We start from the raw sequence: 19622 nt of genomic DNA, 5'->3' as shown, positions 1-19622 counted from the left end.
TCATCCTACAGATCACTTCTCTCCCCTTGCTTTCCACCTTCTCGGATTATGTTTCTCTAGTCTGGAATGCCTCCCCTCATCGAAGCATTCCTAATCATTTGGGACACAGGTTGAGCCACCACCTACAGGAAGACTTCCTACTCTTACAGTAGGCATTTCTTGTGAGCACAGGACATCCTCTCAGTAAATGATACACATTCTGGTTTTACATCCAAGAAGATTAAAACCGACAATGAGGGATAAGATTGGGAAACTGAAAACTGGTTTGTAGGAGATTAGTGAGGGCTCATAGGTGGAGTCCTTGGAATTTGCATGTGACAAATTCATGACACTTGAGAGAATTAAAGGAAAGTCCAGTCAGTTACAACAGGGAAGGCCCTACGGACTTCCTCGACTAGGGGCTTCGAGAAATATTTCAGGAGTAGATTTTGACTATGTCGACATTTTAGATTCTTATAAAAGCTACTCTTCCATGATACTGTTAAGGTTTTATTTTACTTTTATTAAAAAACAAACTACATTTCATCCACTTGAATATGGTTATCCCATCTTTCTTTCACCTCTAGCTGGTACTGCAGTCATTCTGTGTTGAGTGGTTTTCTCTCTCCTTTTGTGTCATCCTCCAGAGAGGGAGTGATGAGGGAATTCTAAATCACGGTACAGATGAAAAGGTCCTGCAGTTGTTAAAAGTAGGGATAACAAAATGAAAAAGATGTAAACAAAGTAAACCCCAAAGCTTACTCCTTGATGAGTAGGATCTACTGGGTGGACCAGATGTACCATATGAGTTTTCTTTTTTCTGGTCTTGGGAACATAGCCTATATACTTTTTTGCTGTTTGTGAAATACCGGGCTTTCAAACTATCCGTGTCTGCAGAGCATAGCCCTTGCCACTATGTTGGCTGGCACACTGCACATCAGTGCTTTCCTCTGTACCTCCTTTTATTCTATTGTTTTCCAGAAATAGTTGGATTTTAAGTGATTCTCATTAGAGAAATTGGCTTAATGATTTTTTTATCTCCCCTTAAATTGTGCCTTCGTCAACCTTTAGAACATAGCAGAAATTTAAGTGTTTTTTTTTCCATTTGCCAATTAACAATTTTTATATCTCAAAAGTTATACCCATGCTTGTTGTAGGAAACCATAAACACTGAAATACAAAGAAAAGGGAAGAAAAAAATCACCCATAATATTGTCATCTGGAGATAACCAATGTTAACATTTTGGAGTTTCAGCTTTCTCAATGCATAGTGAGTCCTATATTTTTTTAACAAAATGAAATAGTATACACCCCATTTTTTGCTCTCTTATTTTTCTCTTAACATGAGCCTCTTTCCATTACCACACAGCTGTCACAAACGTCCTTTCTTTTTAAAACATTTTTATTTGAGTGTGATGGACACACAATGTTACATTAGCATTAGGTGTACAGTGTAGTGATTCAACTTCTCTGTGTGCTATGCTACACTCACCACAAAAATGGCTACCATCTGTCACCATAAAATACTATTATAGTACCATTGACTATTCCCTATGCTGGGCCTTAAGTTCCCATACCTTATTCATTTCCTGTCTTTCTCAGTCTGACTTACTTCACTTAACAAATAATACCTTCTAGGTCCATCCATGTTGTCCCAAATGGGGAGAAAAAAACCCTCATCCTCTTTTATGGCTGTGCGGTATTCCATTGTATGTATCTATACCGCATATTCTTTATTCATCTTAGGTTGCTTTCATATATTGGTTATTGTAAATAATGCTGTAATAAACGTAGAGGTCCATATATCTTTTCGAATTAGTGTTTTTGTTTTCTTTGGGTAAATACTCAGTAGTGGAATTTTTTGATCAGATGGTATTTCTATTTTTAATTTTTTGAGGAGCCTTCATACTGTTTTCCACAGTGGCTGCACAAGTGTAAATTTCCATGAATGATGCACAAGGGTTCCTTTTTCTTCATGTCCTCACCAACATTAGTTGTTTCTTCTGCTTTTGGTTTTACCTGTCCTGACTGGGGTAAGGTGTAACCACATCTCGTCGTGTTTTTTATTTGCATTTCCTTGCTGATGAGTGATACTTAGCATCTTTTCATGTGTCTCTTGTCCATCTGGCTGTCTTCTTTGGGAAAATGTCTATTTAGGTTCTCTGCCCATTTTTTCATCAGATTGGTCTTTTTTTGGCTTTGAGCTGTAAAATTTCCTTACACATTTTGGACATTAACCCCTCATTAAATATATCGCTTACAAATATTTTCTCCCATTCAGTACGTTGACTTTTTGCTTTGTGGATGGCTTCCCTCACTGTGCAAAAGCTTTTTATTTTGATGTAGTCCTAATTGTTTATTTTTGCTTTTGTTTCCCTTGCCTGAGGGGACATACCCAGAAAACTGTTGCTATGGCTGATGTCAGAGAAATTACTGCCTGTGTTCTCTTTGTGGTTTCAGGTCTCACATTTAGGTATTTAATTCATTTTGAGTTTATAAATGTACTTTTATGTTAGACATTAAAGTTATCAAAGTTTTAGATAATGGGCATCACTGAAACTAAATCCTTGCACATATCTATGATGATTCCCCTACAATAAACCCCTGAAAGGATTGCTGTGTTAAAGACTAGGGATTTCTTACAGTTCTTGATATATCATTTCTAGTTGCTTTCCAGAAAATTTGTGCTAATTTATACTCCCATTCTTGGAACACCACATCCTGCCTTTTCTTTTAATCTCTGCTAATTTAAAAAATGGTAGCTCATATCATTTCCTTTCAATGCTAGGGATGGTGAGCACTTTTCATGTCTACTTTCCATCTGTAGGTTTTGTGAATGCCCATTATATTCTCTTCTAGTATTTCTTTTAATATGTTCTTCATATTTATTTCTAAGAATTCTTTGAATACTAATATATTAATTTTTCATCACATCACAAATATTCTTTTGTTTGTATCAGTTACCTTTAGATGTTGACCATGACCTTTTGTGTATTGAGGGTTCAATTTGTTTGTAGTTTATTCTCATACCAAAGTTTTAAATTTTTGATCAAATCTATCAGTTTTTTCCTTTTCTGGTTCTTCTATCTTTGATACTCTTCCCTACCCAAATTTTATAAAAATATTCACCATTTTTTCTAACACTTTAATGGCTTTATTTTTTTTTCATTTTGACTTAAAGAATTATATTAAATGTACCATCATAGACGAATGAGCATGAATTAAGTAAGGCTTAAGTACCACCATTCCACTCTGAATTGTTTTTAGCATCTTCTGGAATCCCAAAGAAGGTGTTACAGTCAGTATTGGTGGATAATGGGGTACAGGGGTTTCTTCTACCCCCTTTGCTGCAACCAACTGAGCCACTTGCTCTTTCCAGTGCCTCTTCCCATATATTTGTATAAAATAATGTTCTCTACATATATCTGCTCAAGCATTGCTTGCTCCCTAACTCCCCAAGAGGATAAGGATAACCTTTGCATTATGCCATTTACTTACCTCTATCACAATACCCTTCACATCAAATTCAGAGCTGAGAGTAGGGAATGGGTCTTTTAAATGCATATAAAAGGCAAAACTGTGGAAACAACAAATGATCGATGGTTGCCAGGGGTGGATGAAGGAGAGGGATAAATAGCCAGAGCACAGAGGTTTTTAGGGCAGTAAAAATACTCTATGTTTTCTCTATTATCATACTGGTGGATATTCTTATATTATAATGGTGAATATATGTCATTGTATATTTGTCCAAATCCATAGAATGTGCAATACCAAGAGTGGACCCTAAGATAAACTATGGACTTCTGATGATTATGATGTGTCACCATAGGTTCATCCATTGTAATCAATGTCCCACTCTGGTGGGGGTGTTGATAATGAGGGAGGATATGCAGGGGTGTGGGCAGGGGGTATATGGGAAATCTCTGTACCTACCCCTTAATTTTGTTGTGAACCTAAAACTACCCTAAATATATATATATATATATATATATATATATATATATATATATATATAAATTAACTAATTTAAAAAACATGCTTGAGGGTAGGAAAGGATTTCAAATAGTATAGAAAGGTAGAAGTCAAAAAATATAAAAAGGACAATGTTTTTAATTTCCAAATACCCATGATCTCATGAATGGTTGAATGGTAAAGGATTTATTATCTTGAAAGAGATAGGAAGCCATCATGGATTTTTCAGCAGAAGAAGGAAAGGGATTTGCAGAGGGAGGAACCAGAAGCCAGGTGGTGAGTTGGGAAGCTAGTTAGGGAAGAGGGGTCTGTGTTGGGGAGGCAACAGTGGCAAAGGGAGTGGAGTATGGAGGCAGACTGGGAAGGATTCACACACCAGAGACTGAGGTGAAAGGAAGAGCAGAGGGAAAGATGTGACAAAGTTCTGGTTTTTCCCAACTACTGCCTTGACTATCCACCCCAGATGCAATAGGAAATAGTGCAAGGTTCTCATTTAAGGCAGAAAATGCCAAAGTTAGCCGGGTCCATGTTTTTTTTTTTTTTTTTAAGGTCCACACTTCTTTTAAAAAGACCACACGGAGAGGTTGCAATGACACAACACACCTTAGAAAGTCATTTCCCAATGAAAATTATCACTATGTAGAATGGCAAAGATAGTTTGCTTAACAGTATCTCCTCAAGCTCCCCCCACTCTGTTCTCAGATGCAGACAAGGACTATAAAATAAGGCTGACGGGGAGTAAGAGAGCTTGCAGGTTGGGAGAGTCAGAGGATGTTTATCACTCTCTTGTGAGTGCAGCAAGGCTTTGTCATATCAGTCGGGAGGCATGGCATGCACAAAGGTCCACATTTCTTATGATCAACATAGAAGTATCTAAGGTTCACCCCCTCACCCACTCACACTAGACTTCTACAGACAGTGGAAGCTCTCAATACCTGTGACCTGCTCAGGAAGGCAAAGGTAGAGAACATGACTGCACCAGACATTCCTGACTAGTTATCGTAAGCGAGGGATCCTCTATCTAGATGAGCTATGGAATGCTGTGAACTATGAGATACAGACCTTACTCTCTCAAAATTTGCTGTCTCTTCTGACTGTAGAGCCTTTAAAACATCCCTTCCAACGGCCATATTATTTACTTTAAAAAATACCATAATCCTTTCTAAAAATACCAAAAAGGGGAGATGGGCCTCTCTGGGACCATCAGTAATATTTTTACTAAAAATACTAAGAGAAGATATTGCAACGTTAATTGATGTCTTTCTCTCTTTCTCTCTCTCCTACCAGATAATTTTCAGGATCAGATGAAGAGGGAACTAGCCTACCGAGAAGAAATGGTGCAACAGTTACAAATTGTAAGATGATTTCTACTTAAAAATCTATGCAACTTGATGAGTTTGTTTTCAAACCACTCAATTGTATGAAACCATTCACATTTTTGCCGTGAAACCCTTTGGTCCACCTACCACTTACCTCTCAGCTGGTTTAGATGCTAATTACCAAAAGATTTACTTAGATACAGGATAAACAGATGTGTCAGTACGTTTCCTCGAAATGTAACTACCTACCATGTGTTAATAGACAGATGTGTAAATTGTCTCTGTGAGTGAACCAGAGGTACCTGCGTCATCTCCCACTGTGCAAACGTGTGAACGCGGTGCTAGGATGCACTAGAGGCTCAGTGAAGGGCAATTGTCTTCTTTCTGTCTCTCTTTTTGTTACCTAGACCTGAGCCAGTCCCTCCGCTGCCAATAAACTTAGTATAAATACACTTAATCAATTAAATTCGCTTGAAAGGTGATGAAAAGAAATGATTCTTTCCAAATGAAGTGTGTTATTCCTAATCATATTGAAAAGTGGACACTAAGAGGTATTTATGTGGGACCAGGGAAGCAGGAAGGTGCCTGGTAAATAAATGTAGTGGGGGCTTTGGTTGCCTTTTTTATTTTTTTTATTGAATTCGCTACCCTTCATCCCCTTGCAGATATATCTGGTATTAATCATTAGTGCTTTTGAAACAGTCTCCCATAGTCTTCATTTACATGAGTACAATGGGGAAAACAATTTCTGTTCCATTTTGTAAGATATTTTTAATCACCTGGATAAAGACATACACTGATCCTTAGTGATATTCCCAGCATGATTATTATAATTTGAGTTGCTTGACATTTCTGAGCTGGTCCACGTTACCTTTATCTTATTAAGCATGGACCTATGCATACCTGCCTGTCATGTCCAGAGAGCCAGATATCTAGCTCTCTATCAGAATAACTCAAGGAAGATAGGTATTAATGTTTTCTTTCTGCATCGGAGAAATCATGCATGTGTTAATGGAGATTGCTGGGAGTCATTTTTAAAACAACCTTGTAGCTCACGAGGTTTCTCCCCATTGTGGGGGCTCCATTAAAAGTGCTACTTACACTCTTAACATTCCCACTGGTTTTATTGGTCTCAAGTACTGGTTAACATTCTCTGTTCTGAAAGCCACCTCAACATAAGATGCCTCTTAAACAGGACCTTTCTTCTTGTTTTGGCTTTGTTTGTGTTCGTTTTGTTTGCAGCTAAAATCACAGGAAGGGATGGGGTGCAGAAGGACTTTTCTTAATTGATTGACAACTAAGCCCCCAAAGAGGTTTAATAAAATGTATGTACTGCTCTTAGCTTTGATACCTAGGTAATAAGAGCTATTAATTACTTGCTCTGCATATGTTTATTGTTTTCGTTGTCCGAAGGAAGAATTTATTTTTGTTTAAAGATGTTATGTTTAAGTGATTTCTACACCCAACATGAGCTCGAGCTCCCTATCCAGAGATCAAGAATCACATATTGACTGACTGAGCCAGCCAGGCACCCCCATCCAAAGGAAGAATTTAAATATAGATTTAGAGATAGAGGGATGAAAAAATTTTAAGATGTTACTGATTTCACTTTCAGATTCTTAAAACAAAAATTGCCACACATGCAACGAAAAATTTGTGATTTGCAGGGAGGCAGTTGTCAAGTATAGCACCATGGGCTTTAGGAAAGGAGACTAAGTATTTATTTCAGTGCTACTGTTTAAAGTCAGTTATGTAGCTTTAATGTCTTAATTATCTTTGACATTTGGTTTCTTTAGTAAAAGAAGAAATGATACTGCATCCATGTGTTAGGCAGGCAGTATTGATGGAAGAAAAAGTGTCTTCTGAGATATTTGGTACCTGGAAGATAGAAACTGATATTACTAAACATTTTTATTATACTGTATTGCTAAATACTTCATCATCATATATTAATTTACCTAGGCAAGCATTATTCATTCAGATTTCTCTATATAGTAAATTACTCCTGGTCACAAGTTAAATTCTTTGGGAGAAGCCAGAAAATTTTCCCCCAGCCCTTGTAGGTACCATATAATTTCTGAAATCCATAAAAGCACATCCACGCCAACAACATGAAAATAGGTGCACAAGGCATGATTTGTCCCTCCTGCTGCTGCTTCTCCTGTGTCCCCTTCCCTAAGATGGGGAGGGTCTTCACGTGGCCTCCAGGACCTAGCATGGTGTGTAGCATCAAATGGCTATCAATAAATATTTGCTGAATGAATCACCACCCAGCGATGACCCCTGAGTCAACTCTGATACTCTCATCATGAAATCCTCTTAATTCTTTTCCAGATTTCCCTGGCTTGTTCTTAATTTCCTCAAATTTTCTTTTGTGCTAAAAAACAACTACTAAAATGACTCAAGGAAGGCATACTGGTGAATTGTGGGGGAGCTTCTGTTTTACTGCACTGTCCTTGGGATCTGCACACTTCAGTTCAAGACTGCTCCCATATACTCCGTGAAGAGTCAGTTCTTCCACCAAAGCAACTCATTGTAGGGTCTGACTGAGTAAGTTAGTAAGGCACACGTGCATAATAAACCTGAAATGCCCATGCACGTCATCCAGTGTTATGCCAGTATGAGGAATCAATTTCATGCCCCCCCTTTCAAAGCAGTACCTCTAATAGTGGGATTTTCAAGTCCTGGTGGCTAGATAGATTTTTGTGCAAAAAGGACCTGTGTTCACGTTATGCCATCTGCTTTAGAACTGAAGCAGCAGATTCAAGATTACCTGGACAGAAATATATCTCATCCCTTATTCAGCTTGTTTTACTTGTTAAGTACTTGGGGTGGGGGGGGCCAGAGAGGGTAATATCTTTAGAAAATTCTGTCTAAAGATTTTCAGTAAGTTGCTAGGTATCACAATTATTGACTTTCTTAATATTTTTAGTTAAATGATCTAATTCAACAGTAAATATGTTTACGTGGTTTGCTTCCCGAGAATAGGGGAATTCACTCAATATTATTTGATTGTTTTATATTTAAATTATTTTATATTTAAGGCTTACAGAGCATATATTACAGAAGAGTCATTTGCCTACAGAATAGGCACTTTTTTCCCCCTCTAGATGAAATAAAAACCCATCCCATCCTACAATCATAGAGAATTCAAATATATTAAAGCCATCATATTTTATAACAATTCCCATAGACCCACAGTACATTTATCCTATGCTGTTACACAGTGTTCTTATTCAAAAGATTATATCGAAAGCATCTTGGGTATCATTGCTATAGAAGGAAAACTTATGAATTTCTTTGGCTTCTGCATTTTTAGATTCTCCACTGACTATAATTTCTGCACCACTGCTTCCTTTTTCAGTTTGTTAAATGCAGAGTTGTGATGACTATATAGTCAAATAATTGACTCTGTCTGTACATTTATAAATGTGCATCTCTCAATGTGAGATTTAAAGCATATGCAGTTTATTTAACATTTATACATGGACAGCAAGCTAACTTTTTTAAAAAAAATAGCTTAACATTAGAGTATATAGTACTTCATACATTTGTGTTCTCCTGCCCTGGGCTTTCAAATGCCTTAAATGGGTACGCCTGGGTGGCTCAGCGGTTCAGCTTCTGCCTTTGGCTCAGGGCGTGATCCTGGAGTTCCCGGATCCAGTCCCACATCGGGCTCCCTGCATGGAGCCTGCTTCTCCCTCCGCCTGTGTCTCTGCCTCTCTCTGTTTCTCCCATGAATAAATAAATTAAAAAAAAAAACAAATGCCTAAAATGTTTCCCTTAAGCCAGAGTTATTTCTACAAGCAAAGAAATATATTCCTCTCACTATGAACCCAAACACAAAGGTTTTAAAATGTAACAAGTTCATGAAAATGTTAGCATGTAGTGTATGTAGTACAGAGCAAAAAAAAAATCTCATTCACAAATGGATTGTGATTCTAGGAAAACCTTGTTCAATGTTGAAAACAAAACCCATCATCCTGTACCATTAAGAAAGTGAAGAAGTTAAATGCAATGTTACATATCGATTTTATCTAACTTTTTTATTTTATCTAATTTTTTAAAGATTAAAAAAAAGAAGCTAAGGATATTTTACTCAGCGTATAAACTTTTGGTTACGGTTTTTTTTCAAAGGCTGAAATGTGATATAATTTACACATTATGATGCCTGGGTAATTTTTGTTTCATGTTAACTTGGCAACAATTTTTTCAAGTGAGTGCTTCTGTATAGAAGCTACTACTGTAGGTTTGTTGAAGACATGCTCTTCTGGACTCATAGCTCTTGAGGACATTGCGAAGCTGCAAAAGAGAGCCTGTGATAAATGGCTAGACCCCAGATTCGTATCCTTTGAACTTGCCGGATTGGTAGAGGCACTGGAGAAAATGTGCTAGTGTCAAAGTGCCCTCTGCTGTTTCTCCAGAACACTGCAGCCGCACGCAGCCGGGGGGCGGAGGGGGGGGGGGCTGGTCTCAAAGTTCTTCATTAAAAGCCTCAATTAAAATTATGCTCAATCAATAGATTTAGTACTAATGTTTTGTTCACTGTGGACTTGTAAAAAAGCTGTTTTACAACCTCCCAATGGTGGGAGCACAGAGCTTTCTCGCAGGGAAAGGAACAAGTTCTTGATTGTTGCTGGATGGGGCCCTCCTTCTTTGGCAGGGGCACAGCTCTTTGGTGATGGGGTCTTTCTTTGGAGATTCTCCAAGATTCATTAGGATGAGAACTTGTCCAAACGTCTGCCATCTCAACCCATGTTAAAACAGGGTTAACATGTTTTTTGAAAGGTTAGATAGAACAATTACTGTTTGGCACTAAGTTTTTAGGAAAACATCCCTAGGCCACTAGAGGATGTTGGTTTTGTGGCTGAATATGTGAGAAAAGCAGGTCCCTGCAAGTCAGAAGACTTGATGCTGCCTTCACATTCTCCAGCAGGAGACAGACTTTGACTACAGTGGCTCCTTTTCTGATTATTGATCGATTGCCACGTATCTTGACAAGGCAATCACGGTTCCCTAGTTATGCGGCCTACTCCACTTTCTCCTTTTGACATGTTAACCCACCTGAATGTCTGAACTCAGGCTAGTTCTTTCTTGGCACAAACTAGGATGTTATCTTTTTATACTTTTGATAGACTAACACCAACTAGGTAATTAATTTAGAACTTCTATAACTTTGAGGGATTTTTTTTTTTCCATGCCAATCTTGGTGATTTCTAAGCTGGCCAAGGTGAAAAGAAAGGCTTTATAAGTTCTAGTACAGGAAATTTACGTGGACTACTTTGCTCAAATGGAGCTCTAGTAGCCAGAGCTACCTGGTTGGGGAGTGTTTGCCAAGGTCTCTGTGAATCCAGGATTGCATTTCATGGAATCCAAAGAACTGCCAATGATAAGCAGCACCATTACTTGATGTATCACAAGAAAAGAAACTCCCAACTATTTTTCTAAGATACCATCAATAATGAGACACCTAATTTAAGAGATGTTAAGATGGGAAGGGGAAAAAAAAGTATGTTTTAGAATCAAGGAAATAGGGTAATTTCCATGAACAGCTGAGCTATGTGCTAGTATATTTTTTATCATTCATGATTTAGGACTTAGCATTAAGAATATATGATCTTCAGCTCACAACCTTAGGCTTTTTTGGTCTTTGATTTTGTTTGGCTTTTATTTCATTTTGTTTTAATGAAATGAATGCAACAATGTTTGAGTGGGAGTGATGCTTCAAACAGATGTAAATTCCAGTCTGGAGATTTGGGACTCAAATGTGCTTTTGTGGAAATGTCCTTTTTTTCTCCCCTGGGTCCTTTATTTCTTTTCCATCTCAGCTTCCCAGTTTAATGAAATGCTACATTGTTGTTTCTGAGGGGAAAAGAAAAGAGAAAGAGAAAGAAGAAAGAAGGAAGGGAGGGAGGGAGGAAAGAGGGAAGGAAGGAAAGAAGTAGGCATTCTGACTTAAATCTGAAAGCAGAGCCCTTCAGACACTTTTCTTCGGGTTGGGATGAGTAGTTTATTGGCTTTGATGAGACAGTCCATGGTGATGTTACCTTGTGTGTGCCTGGGACGGAACAGACACTTTCTAAATTGTTGTGGCACCAAATCTTGATGTTGAGGACTCTCAATGAATGTGGCATACAAATACATTGTATTAGGTAATTTCTCATACCTCAAGGTTTATATCATTTCTGCTTGTTATCCTAAGCAGTAGAATTCCATTCAAGGCTCTGTTATATCATGCATCTAAAGAGAGAGGTGATCCCTGTGTTTTGGCATATCACAACAAACACCGTGATGGAAAATGTGTGTCTCGGTTAATAGCAGGTGTAGCATAACCTAGAGGGATAAGAAGAGGTAACTAGAGTAGGTGCCTATGTCACTGTCCGTGTCACGGTTATCCAGCTCATCTCAGCTCACATCCTAAAATGTGAGATTGGCACTCTGAACCTTTTATGGCACTAACTAGATGAATTGTTAATTTTAATGCTGTTGTCTGAGGCCTTTATCAGAGATGTGCCTATCAGATGCATCCATGTTGTGTTTGTGTATCAAAATACTGATATGGTTGTTAGGCTTTTCTCTCTCTCCCTCTCCCTCTCTCTCTCCCTCTTTTTACCATTAAAAAGACTGATTCAACTGGTCAGTTATTACGGCAAAATGGTCCAGATAATTTTAGTCACTCGCATCATTGTAGATTCATAGTTCCTTCCCATTGGAAAAGGCTCATATTTATGGATAGGACCAGGAGAACATAGCACAGATAGACTGGAAATGTGGAGAATGTACATGTATACCGTATTCAAAAAGCATTGCCTAATTGGATGAAAATAATTGTATTTCCCTCACCGCTTTTACATAACAGCCACATTTCAAGTTATATTCTAGAATATTCATTTCTTTAAGTGTAAAATACTCATTTCTTTTAAGTGTAAAATAGATTCAAATCTTTAGAATCCTGAGTTTAGCCTTATAATGATGAAGGTAAGTAACATAAGGATAGAGTAACTTAACTGGGGTTAATGGAGAGGTAAATCTAAATAATACATATAGTCCAACTTCAGCTATTTGAATCTTCTAATGAAAAGTAGCATATCAAATAGGATAGGCTTTCTTTCAAAGTCCCAGCACTGAAAAGTACTTTTCAAGTTTATCCAGGTAGCATTCTCAGGGGCATATTTTCCACTCAGTGCAATTATTTCTGATGCTTCTTAGTAGTTATTGGGAAATTACTGAGAGTAATAATTCGTGTTGAGTTAGTTCAGCTTACCTGTGATTTATAATGACAGCATATCTTGTCACTGTAATTAAATGAAAGATAACATTGAACTACTTTGTAATCACATCCTTTTTTCTTTACTTGGGATGTATATTATAATGTAACTTTGTTTTCTACCTAAACAGTTTCATATTATTAAATGCAAATTTAAAACATTCTGAAAGGGAATCCTGGGTGGCTCAGCAGTTTAGCACCTGCCTTCAGCCCAGGGCGTGATCCTGGAGTCCGGAGATTGAGTCCCATGTCAGGCTCCCTGCATGGAGCCTGCTTCTCCCCCTGCCTGTGTCTCTGCCCCTTCCCTCTCTCTCTGTGTGTGTCTCTCATGAATAAATAAAATATTTTTAAATAAATAAAACATTCTGAAAGTGAAATGTCACATCCTGACCTCAGAGACTAGCTCTAGCAAGAGTCTGGTGTGATCACCAGTTCTATCCTTGATAGGTTTCTTTTTTTTTTTTTTTAAGATTTTATTTTATTTATTTATTTATTCATGAGAGACACAGAGAGAGGTCTGTAGGCTCTTAAGGCAGAGACACAGGCAGAGGAAGAAGCAGGCTCCCTAAGGGGAGCCCAGTGTGGGACTCGATCCCAGGACCCCAGGATCAAACCCTGAGCCAAAGGCAGGCGCTCAACCACTGAGCCACCCAGGTGCCACTGACCTTGATAAGCTTTTTAACAGGCCTCAGGAATTGCTATATCCTGGAAGCTCCATACTGTTGATGAACAGATAGAGACCTTTTCTTCTTAGAGGGGAATTCACTGGCATTCAAATTGTTAGGCAGGATGAAGGGTATGTATCTATCTTCAAGTTTAGCTTATCTGAATAGTCTTGCTTGTTTTTATCTTACAGATCCCCTATGCAGCAAGCTTGATCAGGAAAGAAAAGCTTGGTGCCCATCTCAGCAAAAGCTAAAAGGTAAGCTTACCAGAAGAAAGCGATTTTCCTGAACCCTGAATTCTTAATTGCTCAGCCATGTTCTTTACTGGTGTTTTCGAAATAACAAAGGGATTAGTCAAGTTGCATTCTGTATTTCAGCCAATATACAGATGAACTTTTTTATGTCCGGGCGTGGGACTTCCTAACCAAGTAGACATGTGCATTTTATAGATTCTTTGGAAAAGTCCTAAAACTAAGGAAATTCTTTTTTTTTTTTTTTTTTAACTAAGGAAATTCTTTACTCCTTTGCAGAAGCAATCTTTGTTCTGTTCTAAGGTATTCTGTTCTCTATATTCTCCCTGACGCCTCAATTACTGCTCCTCCATGAAAGTGGAGTGTCGGTGATCATTTTCTCTGCCTTTCCTTTGCTGCCAAAAGTCTTCCTCAAATCCGGCTTCCAGGGAGCTAATAACAGACGGTGATGTGAACAATTGCTGCAACATGGACCTTTGAGAACATCTGCTATAGGAAGAGTCATCCATTCCTTCCCTAAACCAATCACTGTTCCTCTAGAGCTGAAGCCAGGTTCAAGATCATATCCCTGGCAAGGATTTAAAAGACAAATTCTCTGGGCTCTTAAGGCAAAGAAGACAGTAAAAATTCAGTAACTGTAGTCAGAACATACCTAAACATCTCAAAAGCAACTTTTTGATTATATAAAAGATATATACATAATTGTTAGAATCAAAGGGATATAGAAACTAAGGCTTGTTTCTGTAACCATACATCAGGATGACCTAACAACTAGAATTGCTAAATCAGGAAAAAACACGGATGTCAGAGGGAGCATTTGTAAGTGCTCATGGCCAACTAGGATTGCAGTCATTTATCAGTTTGACCTGTTCCCATCAGAATCCTTCTTCCCAGGCCTTCCCTCTGGAACATATTTTCAACTTAATAGAATTTATTGGCAAAAAGAATTCTATACAATGCAGGCTTGTGGTTCCTTTTCTTTCCTTCCCATCTCTTTCTGCATATCAAAATCCTCCTCCATCTTTGTACAAATGACAATCCCACCTCTTGTCATCGCCTTTGTTACATCTTCAGCATTTGTCTTAAATAATGATAATTACATCTCTTAACATTTCATCAAGAGCTCAAAACTCTTTCCAAGACAGTCTCTCATTCATATGCTTTCCCTTAATTTTATACACAAAGAACTGAGGTACAGAGAAGAGAGATGTGATGTTTTATATCCATACTGCAAAGCTAGAAAAAGATCCTAGGGCTCCTGACTCAGTGCCAACTTGCTCTTAATGCATGCACTTCCTCTCCTCTTTGAGCAGATGTTTTGCAAGGGAGACAGTCACATAATAAGTCATTGTGTTCCCATCTCCACGAGTTCATACACAAAAGGGCCTGTGAGTTGGCTCTGTGCTATATATGTAAATATTCTTAAGTCTGAAGTTTATGTTGGATAGTTTCTTTCTCATTAGAGGAGACAAGTTTGTACCATTTGCATGAAATGAATCATTTTAGAACAGTCAGACCTCACTAAATCTTAACCAAGAATACCAAGGTAATCAAGGCAAGAATCACCCAAATAAACTCATAGGTGTAATAATTTGAAAATGTCAAAGTAATTTTCTTTCAAGTTAAAGAGACTATATTAGCATGTGTTCTTTTTAAATAACATTTTTATTGAAGTATAACACACACTCATCAAAGTCCAGGCAGAACTCATCAAGTCATACAAGTCATGAAGTCAACAAGTCAAAATTCAATGGATTTTCACAAGATGAACTCACTTAGGTTTCCAGCACCCAGACAGCCTCCCTGCACCCCTCTCCTGTTGCTCTCCTACCCAACAAAGATCAGTTTTGCCTGGCTTTGAACTTTAGTAAAGGACATTGTATAGAATGTTCTCTTGTATCTGGCTTCTTTTACTCTGTGTTTGTGAGATTCACCCTTTGGAATGTGGTCTGATTCCCACTCAGGAACTTCAGTAAACTCTCTTTTTTACTCCTTCTGATTCCCCAACTCATCTCCCCTGCTTACCACGAACTGCTCTTGCACCTACAAAATGAAGACTCACTGCCCAGAAAATGTGTCTTTGATGGTGACATCGAGTACCACTAGGTGGAAAGAAAAAAAAAAAAGATTGATTTGTGTTTAGTAACTAATGCTTCCTTCATGCTGATTTTGTTTCCATCCTTGCAGACAACAGGGATTTCTCTAAGTAGACCCTGGTGCTTTCAGAAGATTAGTGGTTACTTAAATGCTGAGCTAAATCAGCCAAGCAGAGAATCATGACCATATTGTTAGAAGCAGTATTTGATTCTCAACATGCCAAGCCTGCAAGGAATTACCCCAAGAGAGATTACAAAATAAAAATCATTACGCCAAGGGAGAGAGACAAATTCTGCCTTGCTGAGTGACCACAGGTTTCCAAATTAGGGACTGATGCATTAACGTCTTATGCAAGAGTGACCGTTAAGGTAGTATGCTGTGCTCTGGCCACCCAGTGGATTCCAATATGACTATTAAGAGGAGGAAGCTTTTCAAAACCACAGGCAATCCACTTAATAAGCCAAGCAAGTATTGCCACATATCACTGCTCTACAAATCTTTTTTGCCCTACATTAGGACAGAAGAAACTCCATGTTGAGTCAAATAAAGGTCCACCCAGGCCAGGGTACTAACTGTAATTCCATTAGAAGAGCCAAATTGTTGTTCTTAACAATACTGACCTCAAAATTCAGGCACGTGCACTGAATGCTCGTAGCTTTTCCTTGATAACTCCTTAAAGACCCATTACTCATGGATTTATCTAAACCTTTCTTCAACCTAGGCATAGTCCCCTTTGGGGCAATGAATTCTATTTGGTTAGCTACCAGCTGTGTTAAGTGTAGTTTGCTTTCTTTATCTTCAAATTACCTCCTAAAACAAGCCATAGTAGATCAGCCATCAGACTACTTTGCATATTTGTTTCATTGTAAGCTCACGAGTACAATAGAAATGATTTGAAAAAAAATTTTTCAAAATGTTGAGTGTATTACCCTTGCATTTAGGACTGGTCTTAACACCAGAATTATTCCCCACAGTCTCTCTTATCTGTGGTTGTTTCTGTGACGTGTGTCCTGTACAGACACACAATGTAATCTTTGTGATATCTGCACCCCCAAAGAAGTGCCACATCAATACAAATTTATTACTTTACACTTTTTCTTGCAAACACCTTTTAACATTAAACAAATGTCCTCCATATAGCTGGTTGTAGCACCTAGGTCTTTCAGTCATTTTACACTAGTGGAAAGTGGATCATGGGAAATAACTTGTTCATAGTCATACAGAACCTCATGACCAAGCCAGAAATAGTAATGACCATCATTTATTGAACACTAATTATGCAGGATGCTGAGCTCAATTCTTTGCCACATTATATATCTCTATAATGTAGATCTTATCATTTCTATTCATACATGGGAAAATTTAGGTTCAGTGAGGTCACTTAGCTAGCAAGTGACAGAGCCAAGGTTCAATCCAGGTCCATTTGACTCTAGAACACTTCTCTGTCTCCCACGGATCATTGGGCTTGTTTGGAAGGGGTCTGCCTCCTAAATCTCTCCCTCCCTCCCTATGTCATCTTGAACGGAATATCATGTAATCTCTTTGAGGCTCACTCTCATCTATAAAATGTGGGCAATCAAGCCTGATCAAAGTCTCTGCCAGTTCTAAAATGTTGATTATCACTCTTGCATACCATACTTCTGCCCCTTTCCTACAAAGGGGCTGCTTTTATTAAAGTATGCTCAAGACTATATGTAACACCCTAGGGCATGACCAACCTACTTTTATCTTATGTCTGCATTTTCTTCATCACAAATGTCTACTTTGCATACTTCTGGAGAGTTTGAGAATTTCTCTTCCTATACTGACAATATCTACCTCTTTGGTAAAGTCCTGTTACTTCTATTTCAGTTCTGGAGTAATTGCTTCAAAAATAATAACAAGAAAAAGCTCTTAAAAGGATATATAGGGATTGTAATGGAACACTCTGTGTCTTCCTTTTGTATAGATCAAAGACAAAGGGAAGGAATAGCATATCCATTCCTTTCATCCATAGTCAGACATAGAGGACCAGGTTCTTTCAAGAGTCTCCATTGAAAATGATGATGTGCTCCTACCCTGCTCAGTGCTTTATGTCAATTCTCTTATTTAATCTCCAAAGCAACCCATTGAAAGATTGCTACTTTCACCATTTTCTACAGCAGGGAAAACTGACATGCAGAGACCTGAGAATGTGATCTGTAGTCTCACTGGGAGCAAGTGGCAGGATTTGCACCAAGCTTCCTGGCTCTGCCACCCACATTTCATCTGCTTTCCTTGGATTCATACCTCCAGCGATCATGGCCTAATTTGCATTCTCTATTATAAGTTATAAATATACAGTTAATAGCCAATCCAATGGTTTTGTTGATGTTGAATCACAAAAACTCCAGTCATGCTTCTGCAGTTGCATTAACACCTCAGGACAAGAAAAATGGATGTAACTGGCCATCCAGCCAAAGCTAGCAGGGCACTGGCACATGAACTTCTGTCTGTCCCTCTCATGGCAGGCTGTTGGAAGCAAACCAGAGCTTCTAGAACCTAGCAAACAGGGCTTTACTGTAAGAAATGCATAGCAAACCAGCACACTCTGATTTAACAGTTCTAGTTTGGCTCTGTGTCCACAGAGACGCATAAACTAAGAGAGCAGGCAAATATATGTACAAAGAGCAGATGCTCTCATAATCACTGTTGAAACATTTCACCCAAACTGTATGAAAAGTGTCTTCTCTCAAGATATACTAAATGTTAGTTGGCATGTTCTGAATCGTGCTGAAGTCCTCATTCTGTACATTTTGTCTCATCCCAGGTGCACAGAACCACTCACTCTTGTTCTCTTGTAAGATACAGCCTGCCACTGAGCACTTCTGACCCACATAAAGACTGCGAATTGAAAGGGCTTGGGAATCAAATACAAAATCAGGTTCGGGAGAACCCAAGGACAAGTGACCTCAAAGCAGCACGGACAACCATGTAAAATAGACTGTAGTGGCCATTCATTAGTGGGGGGAGGGGGGCGCCAACCAGAGCAGCCAATGCTTGTTGCTTCTTTTGGTGGAACCAAAGTTTGAGTCTTTGTGTTTTTCAAAGCCAACTGAATCCAGAGTGGAGTGCTGTTAGCCAATTGGGGTGGGAAATCCGTGGACGGTCCCAAGTGATCTCAGTGCTGCACACCTGGAAAAGGTGGTTCTGCAAGACTGTCTGTTACGTTTGAAGCAGTGATTCTTGGTGGAAACACAAGACCTGTCCTAGGAGTAGGGAGCACGTTTCTACAGCTGGGATGGCCTTTGCCGTCCAAACCTGCTTTTCACAGCAAACTGGACAGACTTACCCGTGGCCCCTTCCTCTCTGGTACTTTGCCTGCTGTATGAATGAAGATTGTATTCCTCTGGAAATATTTTACAGTTTAATATTGAGTGTAATTAAGAATATAATCATGTTATCAAAAATGGTATTTAACTCTGTTGTAGTTTCTTTAACATTCATGTGGATAAAAAAAGTCTATAATAAAAAAAACTATGAAGTAATAGTGGTGTTCATGTAGTTAAATGCATATTTGATTGGGGGCAGCTAATAGGAATGAATACTTTTTAGAATTATTTTGATATAAAATACTTGAATAAATTATTTTTGAAAATGGAACTCCTTCAAAAATTATTATTAAAGTCTAGGTTAGCCTTTGGCCACTGTCAGCAGCTGGAGTCCTCCCCATCATTCTAGGATCTTTGTATGGCTAGGGGAAGCTTCTGTGTTCCTGCTAGGTCTTCTGATAATGTTGGTGATGGTTGATATGGTGCTACCCTCCTTACTATGATGTTGAATCAAAGCCTGAGATCCCCCCTTTCCTTAAAGAATTATTTATTTGAGAGAGACGGATAGGGTGGAGGGAGAGGCAGAAGAAGAGAGAGAGAGGGAGAGAGAGATTCCTCAAGCAGATACCCCTCTAAGTGTGGAGCCCAATGCAGAGCTCCATCCCATGACCCGAGATCATGACCTGAGCTGAAATCAAGAGTCAGATGCTTAAGCAACTGAACCACCCAGCCCCCCACCTCCCGTGAAATTCCTTGTATGCCAAAAATTCTGCCTCTCAGAT

General features: G+C 38.6%; 1 protein-coding gene across 1 annotated transcript in view; it reads left to right on the top strand.

Moving 5' to 3' along the window:
• The window catches only part of SKOR2 (SKI family transcriptional corepressor 2), a 38805-nt gene extending 19832 nt beyond the window's left edge, over nucleotides 1-18973 (top strand). The window contains exons 6-8 of the mRNA XM_072733662.1: nucleotides 5239-5306; nucleotides 13394-13459; nucleotides 18339-18973. Of these exons, the coding sequence (XP_072589763.1) occupies nucleotides 5239-5306; nucleotides 13394-13456 (131 nt within the window). The 3' untranslated portion in view covers nucleotides 13457-13459; nucleotides 18339-18973. The remainder of the gene's footprint in view (nucleotides 1-5238; nucleotides 5307-13393; nucleotides 13460-18338) is intronic.
• The last annotated feature ends 649 nt before the right edge of the window (nucleotides 18974-19622 follow it).

Source organism: Vulpes vulpes, chromosome 13, assembly GCF_048418805.1.
Source record: "Vulpes vulpes isolate BD-2025 chromosome 13, VulVul3, whole genome shotgun sequence".
NCBI lineage: Eukaryota > Metazoa > Chordata > Mammalia > Carnivora > Canidae > Vulpes > Vulpes vulpes.
This window is presented reverse-complemented; position numbering and strand designations above follow the sequence as displayed.